Source organism: Dufourea novaeangliae, unplaced genomic scaffold (genome assembly GCF_001272555.1).
Source record: "Dufourea novaeangliae isolate 0120121106 unplaced genomic scaffold, ASM127255v1 scaffold47, whole genome shotgun sequence".
Classification (NCBI taxonomy): Eukaryota; Metazoa; Arthropoda; class Insecta; order Hymenoptera; family Halictidae; genus Dufourea; species Dufourea novaeangliae.
In genome coordinates, this window is record NW_015373920.1 from 531,670 (window position 1) to 547,049 (window position 15,380).

At 36.2% G+C, this 15,380-nt stretch overlaps 5 protein-coding genes across 6 annotated transcripts; 3 read left to right on the forward strand and 2 right to left on the reverse strand.

Moving 5' to 3' along the window:
• Nucleotides 1-120: 120 nt before the first annotated feature.
• LOC107194479 (carbohydrate sulfotransferase 11-like) lies at nucleotides 121-1,404 on the forward strand (the record flags this gene model as incomplete). The annotated part of the gene is made up of 5 exons (XM_015584116.1): nucleotides 121-330; nucleotides 396-592; nucleotides 651-770; nucleotides 830-973; nucleotides 1,044-1,404. Coding segments are annotated over exons 1-5 (1,032 nt in total), but the record flags the coding sequence as incomplete, so codon positions are not given.
• A 462-nt stretch (nucleotides 1,405-1,866) lies between these two features.
• Nucleotides 1,867-4,488, reverse strand: LOC107194455 (SUMO-activating enzyme subunit 2). The gene is given in 8 exon segments (XM_015584079.1): nucleotides 1,867-2,157; nucleotides 2,240-2,826; nucleotides 2,904-3,161; nucleotides 3,243-3,461; nucleotides 3,534-3,601; nucleotides 3,676-3,963; nucleotides 4,039-4,171; nucleotides 4,319-4,488. Coding segments are annotated over 8 exon segments (1,992 nt in total). The 5' UTR covers nucleotides 4,467-4,488.
• Nucleotides 4,489-4,897: 409 nt separating this feature from the next.
• Nucleotides 4,898-6,209, forward strand: LOC107194456. Its single transcript, XM_015584080.1, has 3 exons — nucleotides 4,898-5,018; nucleotides 5,144-5,627; nucleotides 5,696-6,209. Exons 1-3 carry the CDS (start codon nucleotides 4,988-4,990, stop codon nucleotides 6,207-6,209), a joined length of 1,029 nt encoding a protein of 342 aa, XP_015439566.1. The 5' UTR covers nucleotides 4,898-4,987.
• A 281-nt stretch (nucleotides 6,210-6,490) lies between these two features.
• Nucleotides 6,491-7,551, reverse strand: LOC107194472 (phosducin-like protein). The gene is made up of 3 exons (XM_015584102.1): nucleotides 7,314-7,551; nucleotides 6,827-7,241; nucleotides 6,491-6,739 (listed from the first exon to the last, which is right to left on the reverse strand). Exons 1-3 carry the CDS (start codon nucleotides 7,518-7,520, stop codon nucleotides 6,507-6,509), a joined length of 855 nt encoding a protein of 284 aa, XP_015439588.1. The 5' UTR covers nucleotides 7,521-7,551; the 3' UTR covers nucleotides 6,491-6,506.
• Nucleotides 7,552-8,410: 859 nt separating this feature from the next.
• On the forward strand, nucleotides 8,411-15,365 carry LOC107194483 (serine/arginine repetitive matrix protein 1). 2 transcript variants are annotated; one of them, XM_015584121.1, is made up of 15 exons: nucleotides 8,411-8,606; nucleotides 8,723-8,812; nucleotides 8,937-9,059; nucleotides 10,639-10,809; nucleotides 11,020-11,183; nucleotides 11,264-11,458; nucleotides 11,525-12,307; nucleotides 12,383-12,514; nucleotides 12,594-13,103; nucleotides 13,250-13,457; nucleotides 13,532-13,617; nucleotides 13,696-13,934; nucleotides 14,000-14,155; nucleotides 14,226-14,716; nucleotides 14,792-15,365. In XM_015584121.1, the coding sequence occupies exons 1-15, from the start codon at nucleotides 8,595-8,597 to the stop codon at nucleotides 15,002-15,004; spliced, it is 3,573 nt and encodes a 1,190-aa protein (XP_015439607.1). In that variant the 5' UTR covers nucleotides 8,411-8,594; the 3' UTR covers nucleotides 15,005-15,365. The 2 variants fall into 2 exon arrangements, with proteins under 2 accessions (XP_015439607.1, XP_015439608.1); XM_015584122.1 differs by lacking the exons at nucleotides 8,411-8,606; nucleotides 8,723-8,812; nucleotides 8,937-9,059 and adding an exon at nucleotides 10,199-10,235.
• Nucleotides 15,366-15,380: the final 15 nt, after the last annotated feature.

Genomic DNA, 15,380 nt, shown 5'->3' on the forward strand with positions numbered 1-15,380 from the left:
AACTAGAAAATAATTGAAGTGAAAGATAAATATTATCTTTTATTCCACCCCCACACAGACAATTTACGGACGGAAGCTTTAATCTTAGTGACTGTCAGAATACTCATTTCAGTTTTAATTATGTCGCTGAGAACGCAATTTATAAAATCCACATTATGCGTCATTTTATACATTGCTGTTTGTACTCTTTTATTAAAAATAAGACAACAATTGTATTCAGTCTCTTTTCTTAAAAGTAATCAGTCAGCAGAAAACTGTTCCGTTGTGTCACAAGCAATTACAAAACCGATCGGTTTAGAAACAAAACTTCTAGAGTATGATGAAATGCAGGTAAACGAATTAAAATCATTCATATGTAGTGTATAGTACATATTATTCATGATATTTTTTACTAGGAAAGTCTATTGTTACTGCAACAAATTTCAAATACATGTAATAAATATAATTTAAAAACTCCATTAATAAGAAGACATTTTTTGTACAATTCTAAACAACAATCAATATATTGTTGGATTCGTAAAGCAGCTTCAACGAGTTTCACGAAATTGTTTTCAGATATGAAAAACCGCCGAGTTATGCGTAATTATTACAGGTAATCGTAATTCATGATTTCCATATAAATCATATTTCAATTCCTAAATTCTTTGTAGAGAAGTTGATATTTTGGCACCAGAAACTCTGAAGGAACTATACTATATCGCCAACGATCCAAAGGTATTTAAACTTTTAATTGTGCGTCATCCGTTTCAAAGGCTTGTATCGTCATACAGGTATGTTTCTTTGTCTTCAGTGTGTCTTAAATGTATTAAAGTATTGTTTGATGTTTTAGAGATCGCATAGAAGATAATTCGAAACACACAGCACAAGCTTGGATGTATACGAAGCAGATTTTTCATCTTACAAGACCTGCGCTTTTTCATTCTAATATAACAACTGGAAATTTTCAGCAAAAAGTATTTACAACTGATAAAAGGTACAATGTAATATAACAAATCTTGTTGTGATTGAAGTATGGAAGTTTAATATGTATATATATTTTTCAGATTAAAATTGGTACCAACTTTCAAAGAGTTCTTGCTATGGCTTCTACAAAGTTCTGATCAAGATGATGTTCATTGGGATCGTTATAACACACACTGTGGAGTGTGCAATATACGATATAGTTATATTTTAAAGTTGGACGATTATACTTACGATCAAATTACTTATATTTTTTCAAAATTTAGACTGGACAAAAATAAGGTATATTTATCACAATTGGAACAAACGCGCGGTGGACATACAAATTTTGATACAACATGTAAATATTTTGCGAATTTGACGCAAGATATAATTTTAAGATTGTACGGGAGATATAAAATCGACTTTGAAATGTTCAATTACAATTTGAACCAATATTTATTTTGTGCAAATAAAACTTTTTAAAAAATATTTGTTAGTTCAGATGGAAGTAATAATTTTGTTAGGGTACCAAAAAAGTATTTATTTCCTCTTTTACATATAAAACTGTGCAGGTACATACATGAAATGACATACTACAAATGTAACACTACGTATTTTCATAAATACTCGTAGGAATTAAAATACATTAAAAAATATTCTGTTAATGGATTCAAAACACCATTATACATATACATTCATTCTCATAGCATGTCATCACACGTACCTTCGACTTATTTATTAACAATTATACGAATGATGAATAACCAAAAAAACTCATAATTCGAGTAATGGAATTCGTACGCATGTACGTATTTTGTACAAACATACATTTACTTTTAAATACAATTAGTATACTGATTCTCGATTTTTTAACTCTTTTGTCTTAAATTCAAATGAAGCTAGTTCAGTTTAGTTTTAATTCATTCATTCCAAAACAACAGTTGTTTGCATACTCTCATCGTATATGATTAAACAGTCATCATCTTCTGATACTTCACGTTTAGATTTAGATTTTAAAGTATTATCGATGACCTCGTTATTAACATCATTTTCGATTATACATACATCATTATCATCCGTGTTGTTAGTTTCCTTTTTTCGTTTCTTTGGAGATGCAACACTCTCAGGCATTTCAATTTTACGTTTCTTCGTCACTTCTGACGGAATAACATCAGCTTCAACATTCATTACAGTGTCGTCGGATTCATGCTCCACCTACGTAAAGTTTTTGGTTCGCGTAAGTCTCAAATTTTAGAAGACGACTATATTTATACAACGAATTCTCTCTTCTACTTACCTGGCCATTCGAAGTAGATGGTTTTTCTAAGTCATTTTCTTCCTTAGGTTTAAGATCTTTCTCATCAGCTAGGATGAGGAAATCAGTGCTATCACTTCGTACACTTGGTCGTTCTCTATAGACCACATGTACAGTTAACGAATAATTTTGTTGGAAATCATCAACCTTAAGAATAGTACCATCCTTAATTCCTAGTTCTTCTAAAAGTTTATCATTGTTTTCTTCGGTTTCTCCTTCTTCACTGCTTATAACAACATTACTGGTACCATCTATCATAACATCTGGAGCGATCATATTTAATCTATTCTTTAATACTACTTCATCCAACTCTTTGATTGTCATTTTAGATGTATCAACTGCTAATACAGCGTGCGGCGTTGGTGCGCATACATAGCATTTTGGATTGGGTGGATTAACATCTTTTTCTGGTACTAGCAACTGATTGCGATGGTTCATTTTGGAACGCAAATACACGGATCTGCATGCCTTTAAATTACCCTCTAGTATACGAAATGCGTGAAGAACAACTAGGCCTGCGACTATTGCATTTGTAGTTGCAATTGCTGGAATTATATTCCCTGCCATTGCTACAAAAAACAAAAGGTAAAGGCTTAGTGTTACATCTTAAACTCTAGAAACTAACAAATGTAGCATAGTTACATACATTTTATATCGAATCTTGTTTTCTGAGATATACCAAAAATGTGAGCTCTTATGTTAGCACATGCCGCAACAAAGTCCATTGAACTTTGATCATCTTTATCCCAAACAAGGTGATTGTTTTTCAACTTCTCTTGAGAGGCTGCTAATGTTTTGCTTAAGTTCTTTATTGATTCAGCAAATATGACTCCACATTTAGAAATGCTCCAGCGTTGTTGGTCTTTTAAGCCAGGTTCATTTACTTCTTTACTACATCCTGGTACTGTATTACAAAACAATACAGTGTAAATATATTACTTCTTATTCAATAGTAAATTAAACATTCTGAACCTATTTCACAAACCTCCATCTGGTAGTTCCTTCCAACTCAGAGGGGTAGGTGGTCTTCTCTTCTTCCACAAATTGTCCATACTAAGTAAATATTTTATGTCATCATGAAATAATTTTGTAAACAACTTGTCTGAATCATAGCCACATGATTGTGCCCAAGCTCTAGTCGACACTCTATTAACATTTCCCTTTTCATTTGCTTCTGAATTTAAAGCACCTTCACCTGCTGCAGCTATAATAAATAATTTCCACATGACCACTAATATATCAACAATTTAGCACATTATATCCATGTTGTCATTACCTGCTGCCTCTGGATCAGCAGTATCTGGAGAAACATCTTGATCAGGATCTTCTTCACCAAACAATTGACTACAAGAAATTTAGAAATGCTTTCTTATAATGTATTCTACATTTTCATGAGAAATACTAAATGAAAAACCTACTTAAATAAGTGCTTAGCCCATACTATACAGTGAATTGGCTCACTGGGAGTGTTACGGATTGTACAGCCAGGGTATGTCTTTTGTGCAGCTTTTGGAGTACACTCATAACATTGGCTCAATCCCTTTTTTATAAGTTCTACTTGTCCTTCATAACCAGCTGTGCCAGATTCAATTAAAGGCACATCTGCAGCCAAACACATTCTATTTACATGATTTCTAGCTGATCGATTATCAAGTGCATTCATAACTAATGTGAACTTCTTAAAAAATGATACACCATAATCAGAACTGTGGATGCAAAGTTATATAGTGTATTATAAAAATATTGTTACTTTAAAAGGGTAGGAAAAAAAGGATACTTACGATGTAATACTGTCATGATAATGTACTATTTTTGCATCGGGATTAAATGTTAATGCTGTTTCTTTTGCAACGGATCATACACCCGACGCACAATCAATAGAATAAAAACAATACTTATGCACTGTTCGGTATTCTTTGTTACAAAATAATAATGTAATATAAGTGATTCCGAATGATACAAATGCAGACTCGTAGATTCAAATAATAACGAGTACTAATGAAGGAGGGAAAAGGTAGATAGGTTAACATGACGGTACAGCGTATCGGCTTTTGATTATACTTACAATTTCGATGTCGGTGAATCCTGTCATAACAAGATTCTTCAATATCTCGCAACCGATTCCACCAGCACCTACGATGAGTACTTTACTGTGTAATATTGCATTTTGCAAATTTTCACTGAACACGCCGTTAATATTAGCCGCCATTTTTCAGGTTAATGCGACAATCCAGAACTCACCGACCGCTACTGACCGCTACGAACGCATTGGACATTGGAAGAATCCATATGTATTTTTTATGTTCCATTATGACAACAATTTCATGTTTCGCCGTGAGATGGCTATAAGCAAGATTTAATTCTCGAAAGTTCTCTCAGTATAACTACAAGAAATGAGACGTTTATTTATACAATCCCGAAACACAGTTCAAAGTTGATAAATTTTCTCGTCATTTTATTTGCAGTTCCTTGTATTTTATGCCTGGCCAGTGGTCACATGGGTCACACATCGCATAAAAATACAAAAATTCCCAAACGACACGGAACAGCGCTCGAATCGTAGGGAATTTATCGGACCTACATCGGGACCCTATCGTTTAGGTTTATGACTTCTTTAACCGTTTAAATTTAAAAGCTACAAGTTACAAGGCTACAATACAAAGTCCTAGAAATAGAAACAAAGAAGGAAAAACTTTCTCAATGAGATAACATTATATATATATAAACAATATGAGTTTCAGCGATTTAAGTCAAATATCAGGTATGTAAGCGCTAACCATTCATTGTTTAGCAAATGTCATTGACTTAGTATGTTATAAATGGAACTCAACATATCAGCTGTAAATGTATGATATTTACAATATCATTATTGTACTCTACTTTTAGATATCCATAGTTTATCACGGATTTCCCGTGTGAATTGTAGTCAAATAATGGGCAGAATGGATTCACTGCAAAATTTATCAGAACAACAATGTAGCATAACATATAATGCAAGTAGGAATACCACGAACCTGAATCAAGGGACTACTCTTCTCCAGAAGTCTACAAAACGTTTGACCTTGTGTGAGGAAAGCATAGGGGATCATATAAAGAACAAAATAATATTACAATCCATAAAAGAAGCATCAAACAACACAAAATTAACATTATCTGCAGATGTTATCACCAAATTGAAAGGGTTACTTTCAATTCATGAAGTTAACAAATACATGCATTTGCCATCTATATCCAAGAAAATACTAGAGAAGTTAACAGTCTTGGGAATTACTGATCTACCAGAATATGATCTCACTCACAAAGAAAAGTTAGATATTAAATGTTATGTGGAAGCATTGTTAAGAGAGAAAATACTTGACTTTATTTTAAGGTTTAATACTTTTGTAATTTTTTGACATTAATACAGTTTAAATTTATACTAATCTTAGAACATTTCAGGTATAAAAGCTTGGGAGGAAATATGAAAGAAGTACTTGGGTCAAATAATTGTAATATACGTAAAAAATTATTTGAACTTCATGAAATACAAATGTTGCAGTGGAAAGATAAGATGAATGAACTGTGTGATCAGTTAAGAGCTGATGTGATCAAATTGTCCACTCTATTGAACAAATGGAAAACTAAATCTAAAGAATTTAATCGGATTAATTTAGAAAAAGTAGAGTATATGTTACTGCAATTTGAAGTTGCACAAGAGCAAGCAAAAATTATAAAGCTAACATGTATCACTAGAATGTTCAAAGAAACTCCAGTGACAATTGATGCCTACAAAACACTGAATGAAATCATAGATGAAAAGTTGTTTGCAACAATGAATGAAATCAAAGAAAAAGAGAATTTAAAGAAAGAGTATGAAAGTTTGCAAAATACAGAATACAGCAGTATCTTAAACACTTACTTAGAGTTTTGCAAAGCTGTTAGAAAAAAGAGACAAATATTAGAAAAACTTTAAAGTAGTCATAATTTTAAGAAATGAGTAAGGTTTTAAAGTATTTATGTATAGATTTATATTTCTTACTAAGGTGGATATAAATATTTACAGTATTCTATTTTTCGTTTCATTGTGTAAATTAATTTCTTTTTATGAAAACAATATTTAAAAGTATATTATTATTTATTACTTTATGGAATGAATGAAGTTGAACAAAAATAATGAAATTAATGAGATTACTACTGACATAATGAACAGATATAGGATGTACTAGGAAGATCGTACTACAAATTATAAAAAAATATTTATCCATTCTATTTATTCACTGTCCGATAATGTATCCTCGTTTTGCGAAATAATGGCAGGTACACAATTTTTGTCAGTCAGCATACCATGTTCTATTAGAAAGTTTTCAACATCTGATGCATAAAAGTCTACTCCTAAATAGTCTGTTACATGAACAAAATTTCCTATTACTTGTCCTGACTTGTAAACTAATAAAGCAGGTACGCCATCTCTTTTAAAGTGTTTACTAAGACCAGCCACAGAACCTGAAAAAATAGTTAATAAATACCGTTAATTAAATATAACATCAAATTCACATAATATGAACTTAATAAAATATCTTAACAACAAACCTAAAATTTTACAAAACTTTACAAAGGGATAGTCTTCTGCAACAGATATTAAACATCCATTCATGGCTTCACAGCCAGGGACATTGTTTTCATAAATATGCACAACAACTGTCACAGATTTATCTTCATTGTCAATTGCTTCTAGAAACTGATCTGCTGTTTCTAAGTTAATAAGTCTACCAAAACGAAGTTTCTCTGCCTTTGTAAGCATTTCCTTCATTCTCTGTCTCTGGTATTCCAAAAGAAATTCATCGGCTAATAATTCAGCAAGATCAGGGTCAGTTTCTAAAATTTTTTCCTTTTCTTCATCTAGGGAACTGCGACATGTTAGACTCAGTTTTTTAATCAGCAAAAGTCTTTCTCTTTCTTGTTCATCTCTTTTCGCAGCTTCCAATTGTTTATATCGTTGCCAATCCTAAGAATTTATTAAAACACAGTGAAACAATATATTACAATAAATAAGAAAACATTTGAAGTGCAATTTTACTTTTAGAACACCCTTTGGTCCAGTATTACTAGAAGTTCCATCCCATTCTGAAAATGATGGCTCTATGGACTCTGTGACTGATCTCTGATACTTTTCATTGTCTAACTCTTTATCAGAATCTGTTGAATCGTTTCCTTCATCCTCACTAGAACTACTGCAATAGTAGTGCAACTTTTCTCCCAGAATTTTGTCTTCCAAAGTTGACATGTTCAGTTGTATTGTTTACAAATAACGCATGTAATGAGTCTGACACTAAAATTTGTTAGGGCGTTATTAATAATTTAAGTAAATCTAATGAATGTACTTCTCTATATAATTATATACGTGCATTTATACTAACGAAGCTGTGTTACACTTACCTTGTAAAGTTGTATACTTTTATTCATAAATCTCGACTAATAATTTCAAAATTTCATTGTCATGAATACTGCTCCGAGCTTTCCGAGCATTGTGTACCAATGTTGAGTATAGCGATCATACAACCATGGAATTATGTTGAATGTAACAATATTATTTACGTTTCAGTGACAATAAGCCCACCGCGCGACAACTACTCTGAAATGTCAATACTCGTAATCACAGGCGAGATATATGATATATGATGATATAGCAGTGATGGGCAACCGAGCCCGCTCGGGCAAGTGGTAGCTGAGAGTGAGGGCTCCTGTGGAGGCTATGCGAGGCAGGAAACAGTTTATCCTATACCTAGTCGGTGATAAAATCACTATAGCATCTAGCGGTGAGATATCTTTACGCCATCTAGTGACCGCAAAATTGTATTAACTAATGAATAGTTTGGACCGTTTGTTACAGATGACACCAGTATTTATTTACGTATGAAATTTTACATTTGTTATATATATTTTATTGCTCAATGTAGTTGCAGTTGAACTTTTTACTCTCTTCGTGGTAATATTCATAAAATTAAATGAACTGTTTAAAGAAAAATCCATGTGCGGATGTATTGGCAATCCTTTATGACCATGGCTGCACTGTCGAATGTCATCAACTTCAGTCACTCAGTCTACCGATTTAACGACATGTTCGCCATGTTGGATGATTGATCTATCGTGCGTCTGCGTCTGTATGTACACGTTTAATTCTACCGTTTGATATTTGTACGTTAGAAAATTATATCGTCGTTAAGTGGATAGGGAGAAACGCGATATTTAACAACGCGTTAGTTGGAGGAGCTCCTCTCCATCCAGTGTTCGAGAGGAGGATTGGAATTTCGCCAGCTTTGGAATATCGTGCAGCTTTTGGTTTTTACACGTTGCCAAGATGATGTACACGGTAAATTAGCAAAAAATTTCATGAAAACGAAATCCAATCTTCGATTCTTACAATTTTGTTAAGTATTGTCTTGGAACTATTTAAAATGTTGTAAATGTGATATTTTCGGAATTTAGGGTACTACCGCATCGCAGGACACGAGGTTCAGCGACAAGGAGAAGAAACTTCTTAAACAAATGAAGTTCGGTGATTCTCTCACACAGAAGGTAGATTATCATGCAAGATTATCAATTTATATATAAAATAAAATAATGCTCGAGTTGTTTGTAGGATTGATTTATCATCCTGTTTTTTATAATGAAACTCTACCATACATTACTTTATTCTTAGGTGGATATGAGCAAAGTTAAGCTCGATGTCATCAAACCTTGGATCACCACCAAGATCACACAAATTTTAGGCATGGAAGATGATGTAGTGGTAGAATTTGTATATAATCAACTGGAGGAAAAGGTGAGGAAAATGCTTCCTTTTAAATTTCATTAGAATTAGAACAGAAATAGATTAACAAGACGATATATAAATTGCGTTCACTTGGCTTTTTCCCCTCATCATAGGAAATCGATAAATACACATTATTTCAGCACAATGTTTTGTACCAGTTACAAAATACTGTCATCCAAAATCTGCACAATGTGCCAATTTTGGAGGTGAAAAGCAAGGAGGCAGAAACCATATTAGTCATACTTGCCTCATTGTTTTCTTTTCGTTTTTTTTTTAATTCTGATAAACTATCATTGTTCCTGTATTTCCTGTGTGTCCCGTTTTTATTTACCTTGACACCTACTCCGAGCAATCTCCTATTTCAACAAAAGAAAAACTGATGTAGCTGATCCTGAAACACTGTAACATGTGAAAACAAGTTTTTTATCATGTATGTTTGAATTCCCCGTTAGTATAAGTAGAGACCGTTGGTGGGGCTCAACCCTATTGTCCAAATGGCATTCGGATGTGCTCCTCTCTACATCCGATTGGCCGCCTTTCTATCAGCCGTCAACGCTAGCCGATGCGGGCAGCTATATCAACATCATCTTATAACGACTGCAGAAACTTGAGCATCAGCAGTTCATCCGCCGTCGAAGCATCGTCACCGGAGAACCGGCATACTCGCAATAATTTCGTCGCATCATGCTGTTCCTGTTCTTCTCATCCTTATATGGAGCTCTGCCCGACGTCTTCTACCATTCTGCAGATGTCTTCGTTGCCGTAATCGTGTCGTCTTCTAATTACACCGGCTGCTGCCTTCGCCTGCACGTAGCTGCCTCGTTTGAGGCAGATACACGCCAAGACTGCAACTGCGGGAGCTGTGCCACAGCTTTCAAACACCGAGCATCGGCGGGCTGTCTGCGGTTCGAGTTCGAGCAGGGAGACAACATCGCGTTGCCAGACCTGATGCCCCCGATCATCGTACGAGATTATCTACGCAGCAGGAGCATAACCCAGGTCGCAGATTTCTTCGTCCTTCGTGCCCTCATTGTCAACCGGGAAGAATCGAGGATGTTTCCATCATGCAGGTCTGTTCGCCGGCTGATCGTTCTACGGCTACGCGGTCAATCCTTGATGCGATTGACTCGTGGACGACGCCGGAGGTATCTCTACTCGGTTTGACACTCTTTGTCAACATCACAGGTTGGTGGAAAGGTGTTCCTTCTATTCCGAATTAATCCTTTCGTTTTCAGCTAACCCAACGAATACTTATTATTCCCATTTCAGCATCTGTTATAGCAGTGTTTTTAACTTCAGAAGGTACCAATGTATCTGTGCTAATTGTGCGTTTATCGATGAGTATAATATTCTTTTTTTAAAGTATCAGTTGTTAGCGCAGACGTGAAACGAGCAGTTGGCGGTAAGAATCATTAGAAATATAACAGTCAATCTGCTTTTGCGAGGGGGAAAAGCAGTTAGTAACATCATAAGGAGGTGGACACGATTGTAATTCCGAGTTTTGCGTTGCAATTTAGTAGAACCGAACGATCATTGTTTAATTATTAGAGTGGCATCGGATGACACGGGTCTACTATGTGTTTTACAGTTTCCGGATCCACGAAAAATGCAGATCAACCTCACAGGTTTCCTGAATGGCAGAAATGCCCGGTCTTTCATGGGCGAATTATGGGACCTCTTGGTCTCTGCCCAAGAAAGTGTTACAGGCATACCAGAGGCTTTCTTGCAACAAAAAAAAGACCAGATTAAAAAGCGTTTGGTAATTATCAATTTTCGCTTTTATATGCTTTTCGTTTCATTGTATGAACTAATCTATGAGTAGTAGAACAATTGAATAGTTAAATCTTGACATTCGGAAGTATGTTCAATTGGATGGTTCTTGTTGTGCAAGGTTCAGCTTAGACCTTTCATGTTTATATAAACATAAACTCTTGTTACTTTTATTCTAACTGGCAACATATTACATTAGGAGGAACAAGAGAAGCTTCAAGCTTCACTAGCAGAGAAAGAGAAAGAAAAGGAGAGGGAAAAGGAGAAAGATGAAGCCGAAAGTAAGATAAAAAAAGAAGACAAAGAACGTGGTTCATCGAAGGAGCGAAGAAGAGATAGGAGCAGGGATCGGGATAGGGATAGGTATACTTTTTAACGAATAGTGCTACTTCTGTTTAATGGTACAGACTACTCTACTCCAAAGTTTCCATAACTTTTTGCAGAAATAAAAGAAGTCGATCGAGGGATCGACACAGAGATCGTGATAGATCGAGTCGCAAACGACGATCGTCGTCAAGATCGCCTAGCAAAAACTCACTTAAAGATAACGGAAAGGATATGCCTGAAGTTAAAATTGAAAGGGAGGACTCGCCTCAACCTGAAAATGCTATACCGTTGATGCCCGTTAAAACAAAACCGTAAGTGCTTACATGTTGCTATGCGACATAATCTCTTGATGATTATTTACGAAGGTGTTTTAACAGGGAAGCTGCTGTCGCGATATCCCGTTTACAAGCTAAATTAATGAGTATCGCCGATGGAAAGAAGAAAAATAACCGTACTCCGTCTCCAGAAGCATTGGACAAGGCAAAGAAATCTAGATCCAGATCGAAGTCCCCCATAACTCGTTCTAAGAAGTCTCGATCCAAGTCACCCAGTCGTGATTCGAAGACTAGACGATCCAGGTCGCCCGCGTCGAAATCCAGGCGATCTCGCTCGAAATCAAGAACTAGACGATCCAGGTCTAGATCGAAATCTAGAAGATCTAAATCGAGGTCGCAAGATCGCTCGAAATCAAGGCGCACGAAATCCAAATCGCCAAGGTCACGCTCACGATCTCGTTCACGATCGAAAAAGTCAAGATCCAAGAGCAACGACCGAAGTAAGTCTAGAAAATCGAGGTCAGATTCGAGTGACTCCCGATCATCCAAGTCCCGCTCGAAGTCGCCCGATAAGAGAAAGGATAATCTCGATTCTAGCAGGAAACGAGACGGAAGTACAAGTACTAGTTCTGAATCGGAGGAAGATAAAGGTGCGAAAGATAAGAATGATTTCGAGATTCGAAAGAAGAAGGATGGGGTGCAGGCAAAGAGGTCGTACAGAAAGACAAATAAGGATGATAGTGGTAGCGAGAGCGACTCGAGCCGAGAAAGGAAATCAGTGCCTAAACGAAGAAGTCCCACGCCGCGGAAAGACAGAGGTCGCTCCAAGGATAGATCACGTGAGAGATCGCGGTCACGAGATCGATCTCGAGATAGAAACAGAAGGTTATTAAACGTCTATGCATTGTAACACTTTTGAATTTTATTCTAATATACTGACCTTAAGCTGAATTGTATTAGGAGATCTATCGACAGAGAACGAGATAGAAGACGAGATCGAGATCGTGAAAGGGAACGAGACAGATTGGATAGATACAGTGGTAGCCGTAGCATGCGACCACCATCTGTGCGCCGAGCACCCAGCAGAAGGAGGTAATATTAACTAAGCAATACTATACATTACGCAGAAAGATTGATCAGTATCATTAATATCGTGAAATTGGTCCGGAAGCCCTCCGCGTAGGAGTCCAGCAAGGTACCGTCGAAGATCGCCAAGTCCTGGAGACAGACGTAGAAGAAGGTCTCTGGACCGCAGGCGAAGATCATCGGAGAGGCGAGACAGGCGTCGGTCTCCGGATCGTCGTGACAGCAGACGTCGTTCGCCAGACGGCCGGGATAGATCGCTCAGGTACGATAGATCTTCATCTCGCGACAGATCGAGTAGGCGGGACCGTTCCAGAGACAGGGACAGAAGGGATAGAGATCGGAGATCTAGATCTAGGGATCGTAGATCAAGATCGAAAGATCACAGATCATCGGCGGATCGTTCGAAGGATGAGAAACGATCTCCCGATCGTTCACGCGACACTAAGGACAAGATAAAGGACAAGAAAGTGGATGAGAAAATTAAAAAATCAACTGATACGGGATCGCGAAAAGAGTTGCGAAATGGAAGGTCTAAGTCAAGTAGCTCGGAAAGTAGCGAAAGTAGTTCCTCTAGCAATGAGGATGAAGCCATCAGGTGAGTAAAAAGTTATTCCGTATTGTCGTGTTTTGTTACAGACCTTACGATTGTCGGAGCGTAAGGCAGCTATGTTGTGTTTTCCCGCTTAGCTGCATAACAGGAATTTTAACATTTCCTGATAATGTATCTTTATCTGTGTGCAGAAAATCGCTTGAGCGGAAGTCATCTCAAGAAAAACGAGAACACGCGGATGACAAACGCAAAGAAAAAGAGAAGCCCGTCAAAGAAGAGCCGATAAAACGTCCCGAAAAGGATGTAAAGAAACCTGAACCTGTGACCATCAAGAAACCAGATGTCAGCGTTTCTCCAAAGAAACTTCAACCTACCACCTTACCGGTAACTAGACACAGAGTAAGTCGATTACTGTTACCTGACTATATTTTCAATATGTTCATAAACTAATATTATTCTATTCATTATATTAGTTTTCGAAGAGCTTATCCCGAACACCCTCACCGTTTAAAAAGACTGAAGATATTATAGCTGCTGTTAAAATAAAACAACCTTCGAAGTGAGTGTAAATTTCTCCAGCGGTTTTTATTATGTTAAAAACAGCCAAGTAACCTCCACAATTATATTCAATTTTCAGGGAAGATCATAAAGAAGAATCGCCGAAGGAAGAATCGAGCTTCTCGTCTGCAGATACTTTCCCTTTGAAGAAGGACGACAAGTTACTGAAATCAATTAAAACCGTAATCGACGAAAAGAAATCAGGAGGTCAAAAGACATCGGAGCTAGTTATCGCGAAGAAACCCATCGAGGCGATCAAGAAATCGAAAAGAGAAAAACGCGATGGCTCTACAGATTCGAATGACAGCGAAAGTGAAGGTAAATAAAAATTTTTAAAATCATGAAGTGTCGTTTTAATCACATTTCATGCTTTGGTACTGTAGGTAAGAAAAAATCAAGGAAGTTAGAAAAATCTAGAAAGTCTAGGAAGGCATCTACAGATGAAGAGAAATCGGATAAAGGCGGTTCTAGTTCGGATTCCGAGGAAGAAAGAAAACACGTGGAAAAGAGTAAAAAAATCAGGGACTCTAATCGAGGAGGTAAAGTCCAGTTTTACGAGTTTGATGAAATCGAGTTACGGTGTTTACAATACAATTATTCTTTTGTCAGATTCATTAGACGAACGTGTCAAGGACAAAAAGGACAGCAAAAAGCGGGAAGTTAGTGAAAACGAGTCTCGTAAACGATCGAAGAAAGATATAGAAGAAGAAACAAAGAAATCAAAGAGATCTAGAAAAGATTCTTCTTCAGGCGATGAAGATCAGAAAACGAAGAGGGGCAAGAGTGAAGATGACAGATCCAGATTGCGGAAGTCTAAGAAGGATTCAAGTTCAGACGATGAACCGAAGAAAACAAGAAAACGACGGGACAGCTCATCAGAGGATGAGAAGTCGAGAACTAGAAAATCAAGGAAAGATTCTACGAGCGAAGATGAAGGAAAAGTTCGACCAAAGAAATCTAAACGTGATTCAAGCACAGACGATGAAGAAATAGGAGAAAAGGATGTGAAAAAGAAGAGAAAAGTGGATGACAGTTCAGATGAAGAAAAAGTCAAGAAGAAACGTAAAAAGAAGACTAAAACCAGTACTAGTGAATCAGAGGTAGTGACTTGTTTCTTTTTTTGATCATTTAAGTTTTAGAGCAAGTTATTTATATCTCGTTATTACTGTTTTTAGGAAAGTGAAGTAGAAGAAAAGAAAAAGAAGAAGGATAAAAAGCACAAGAAACACAAGAAACATAAAAAGCATAGGAAGCACAAAAAGAAGAAGGTTGCAGACTCCGATGAATCTGATGTAAGTGAAGGAAATACCGAAGAACTGGAAAAAAAATTACGAGAAAAGGCATTGAAATCAATGAAAAAGGGTCATAGTATAGAAAGAAGTGATTGAGAGTTTGTATGATTTATCAAGGAAGGTGTGTAATGTGTGTATACCTCTGTATTACAATGCACTTGCTCTAACTGTATCACGAATGCGTTTTCGTTTATTATTAACGATAATAGGATTTTATCGTATCACAATATTTTTTTGTGTAAAACGAGTTCGGCATTCTTAAAAGTTCGTCAATAATGGACGAAGCCCTAATTTTTATGAACCCTAATCTTAAGCTTACGATTACGAAGTTAATCGCAATAGTTGTTTTTTTGACTTACAGAAGTGGAAATACTATATATCTTATTGTAATAGGGATAGTAATTTCTTGTGCCACTTGAACGTACGATTTTTACATTTTTCAAGACGTTGATACGAATGGGTTAAGAAAAGA

Bases quoted from the DNA above. Each gene is read 5' to 3' on its own strand.
- LOC107194456 (XM_015584080.1), top strand. From the start codon at position 4,988: ATGAGTTTCAGCGATTTAAGTCAAATATCAG. The intron at 5,019-5,143 runs GTATGTAAGCGC...CTCTACTTTTAG, and splicing joins CGATTTAAGTCAAATATCAG to ATATCCATAGTTTATCACGG. The intron at 5,628-5,695 runs GTTTAATACTTT...AGAACATTTCAG, and splicing joins ATACTTGACTTTATTTTAAG to GTATAAAAGCTTGGGAGGAA.
- LOC107194472 (XM_015584102.1), bottom strand. From the start codon at position 7,520: ATGTCAACTTTGGAAGACAAAATTCTGGGAGAAAAGTTGCACTACTAT. The intron at 7,242-7,313 runs GTAAAATTGCAC...ATAAATTCTTAG, and splicing joins GACCAAAGGGTGTTCTAAAA to GATTGGCAACGATATAAACA. The intron at 6,740-6,826 runs GTTTGTTGTTAA...CTATTTTTTCAG, and splicing joins AAAGTTTTGTAAAATTTTAG to GTTCTGTGGCTGGTCTTAGT.
- LOC107194483 (XM_015584121.1), top strand. The intron at 11,184-11,263 runs GTATACTTTTTA...AACTTTTTGCAG, and splicing joins AGGGATCGGGATAGGGATAG to AAATAAAAGAAGTCGATCGA. The intron at 12,515-12,593 runs GTAATATTAACT...TTGGTCCGGAAG, and splicing joins CGAGCACCCAGCAGAAGGAG to CCCTCCGCGTAGGAGTCCAG.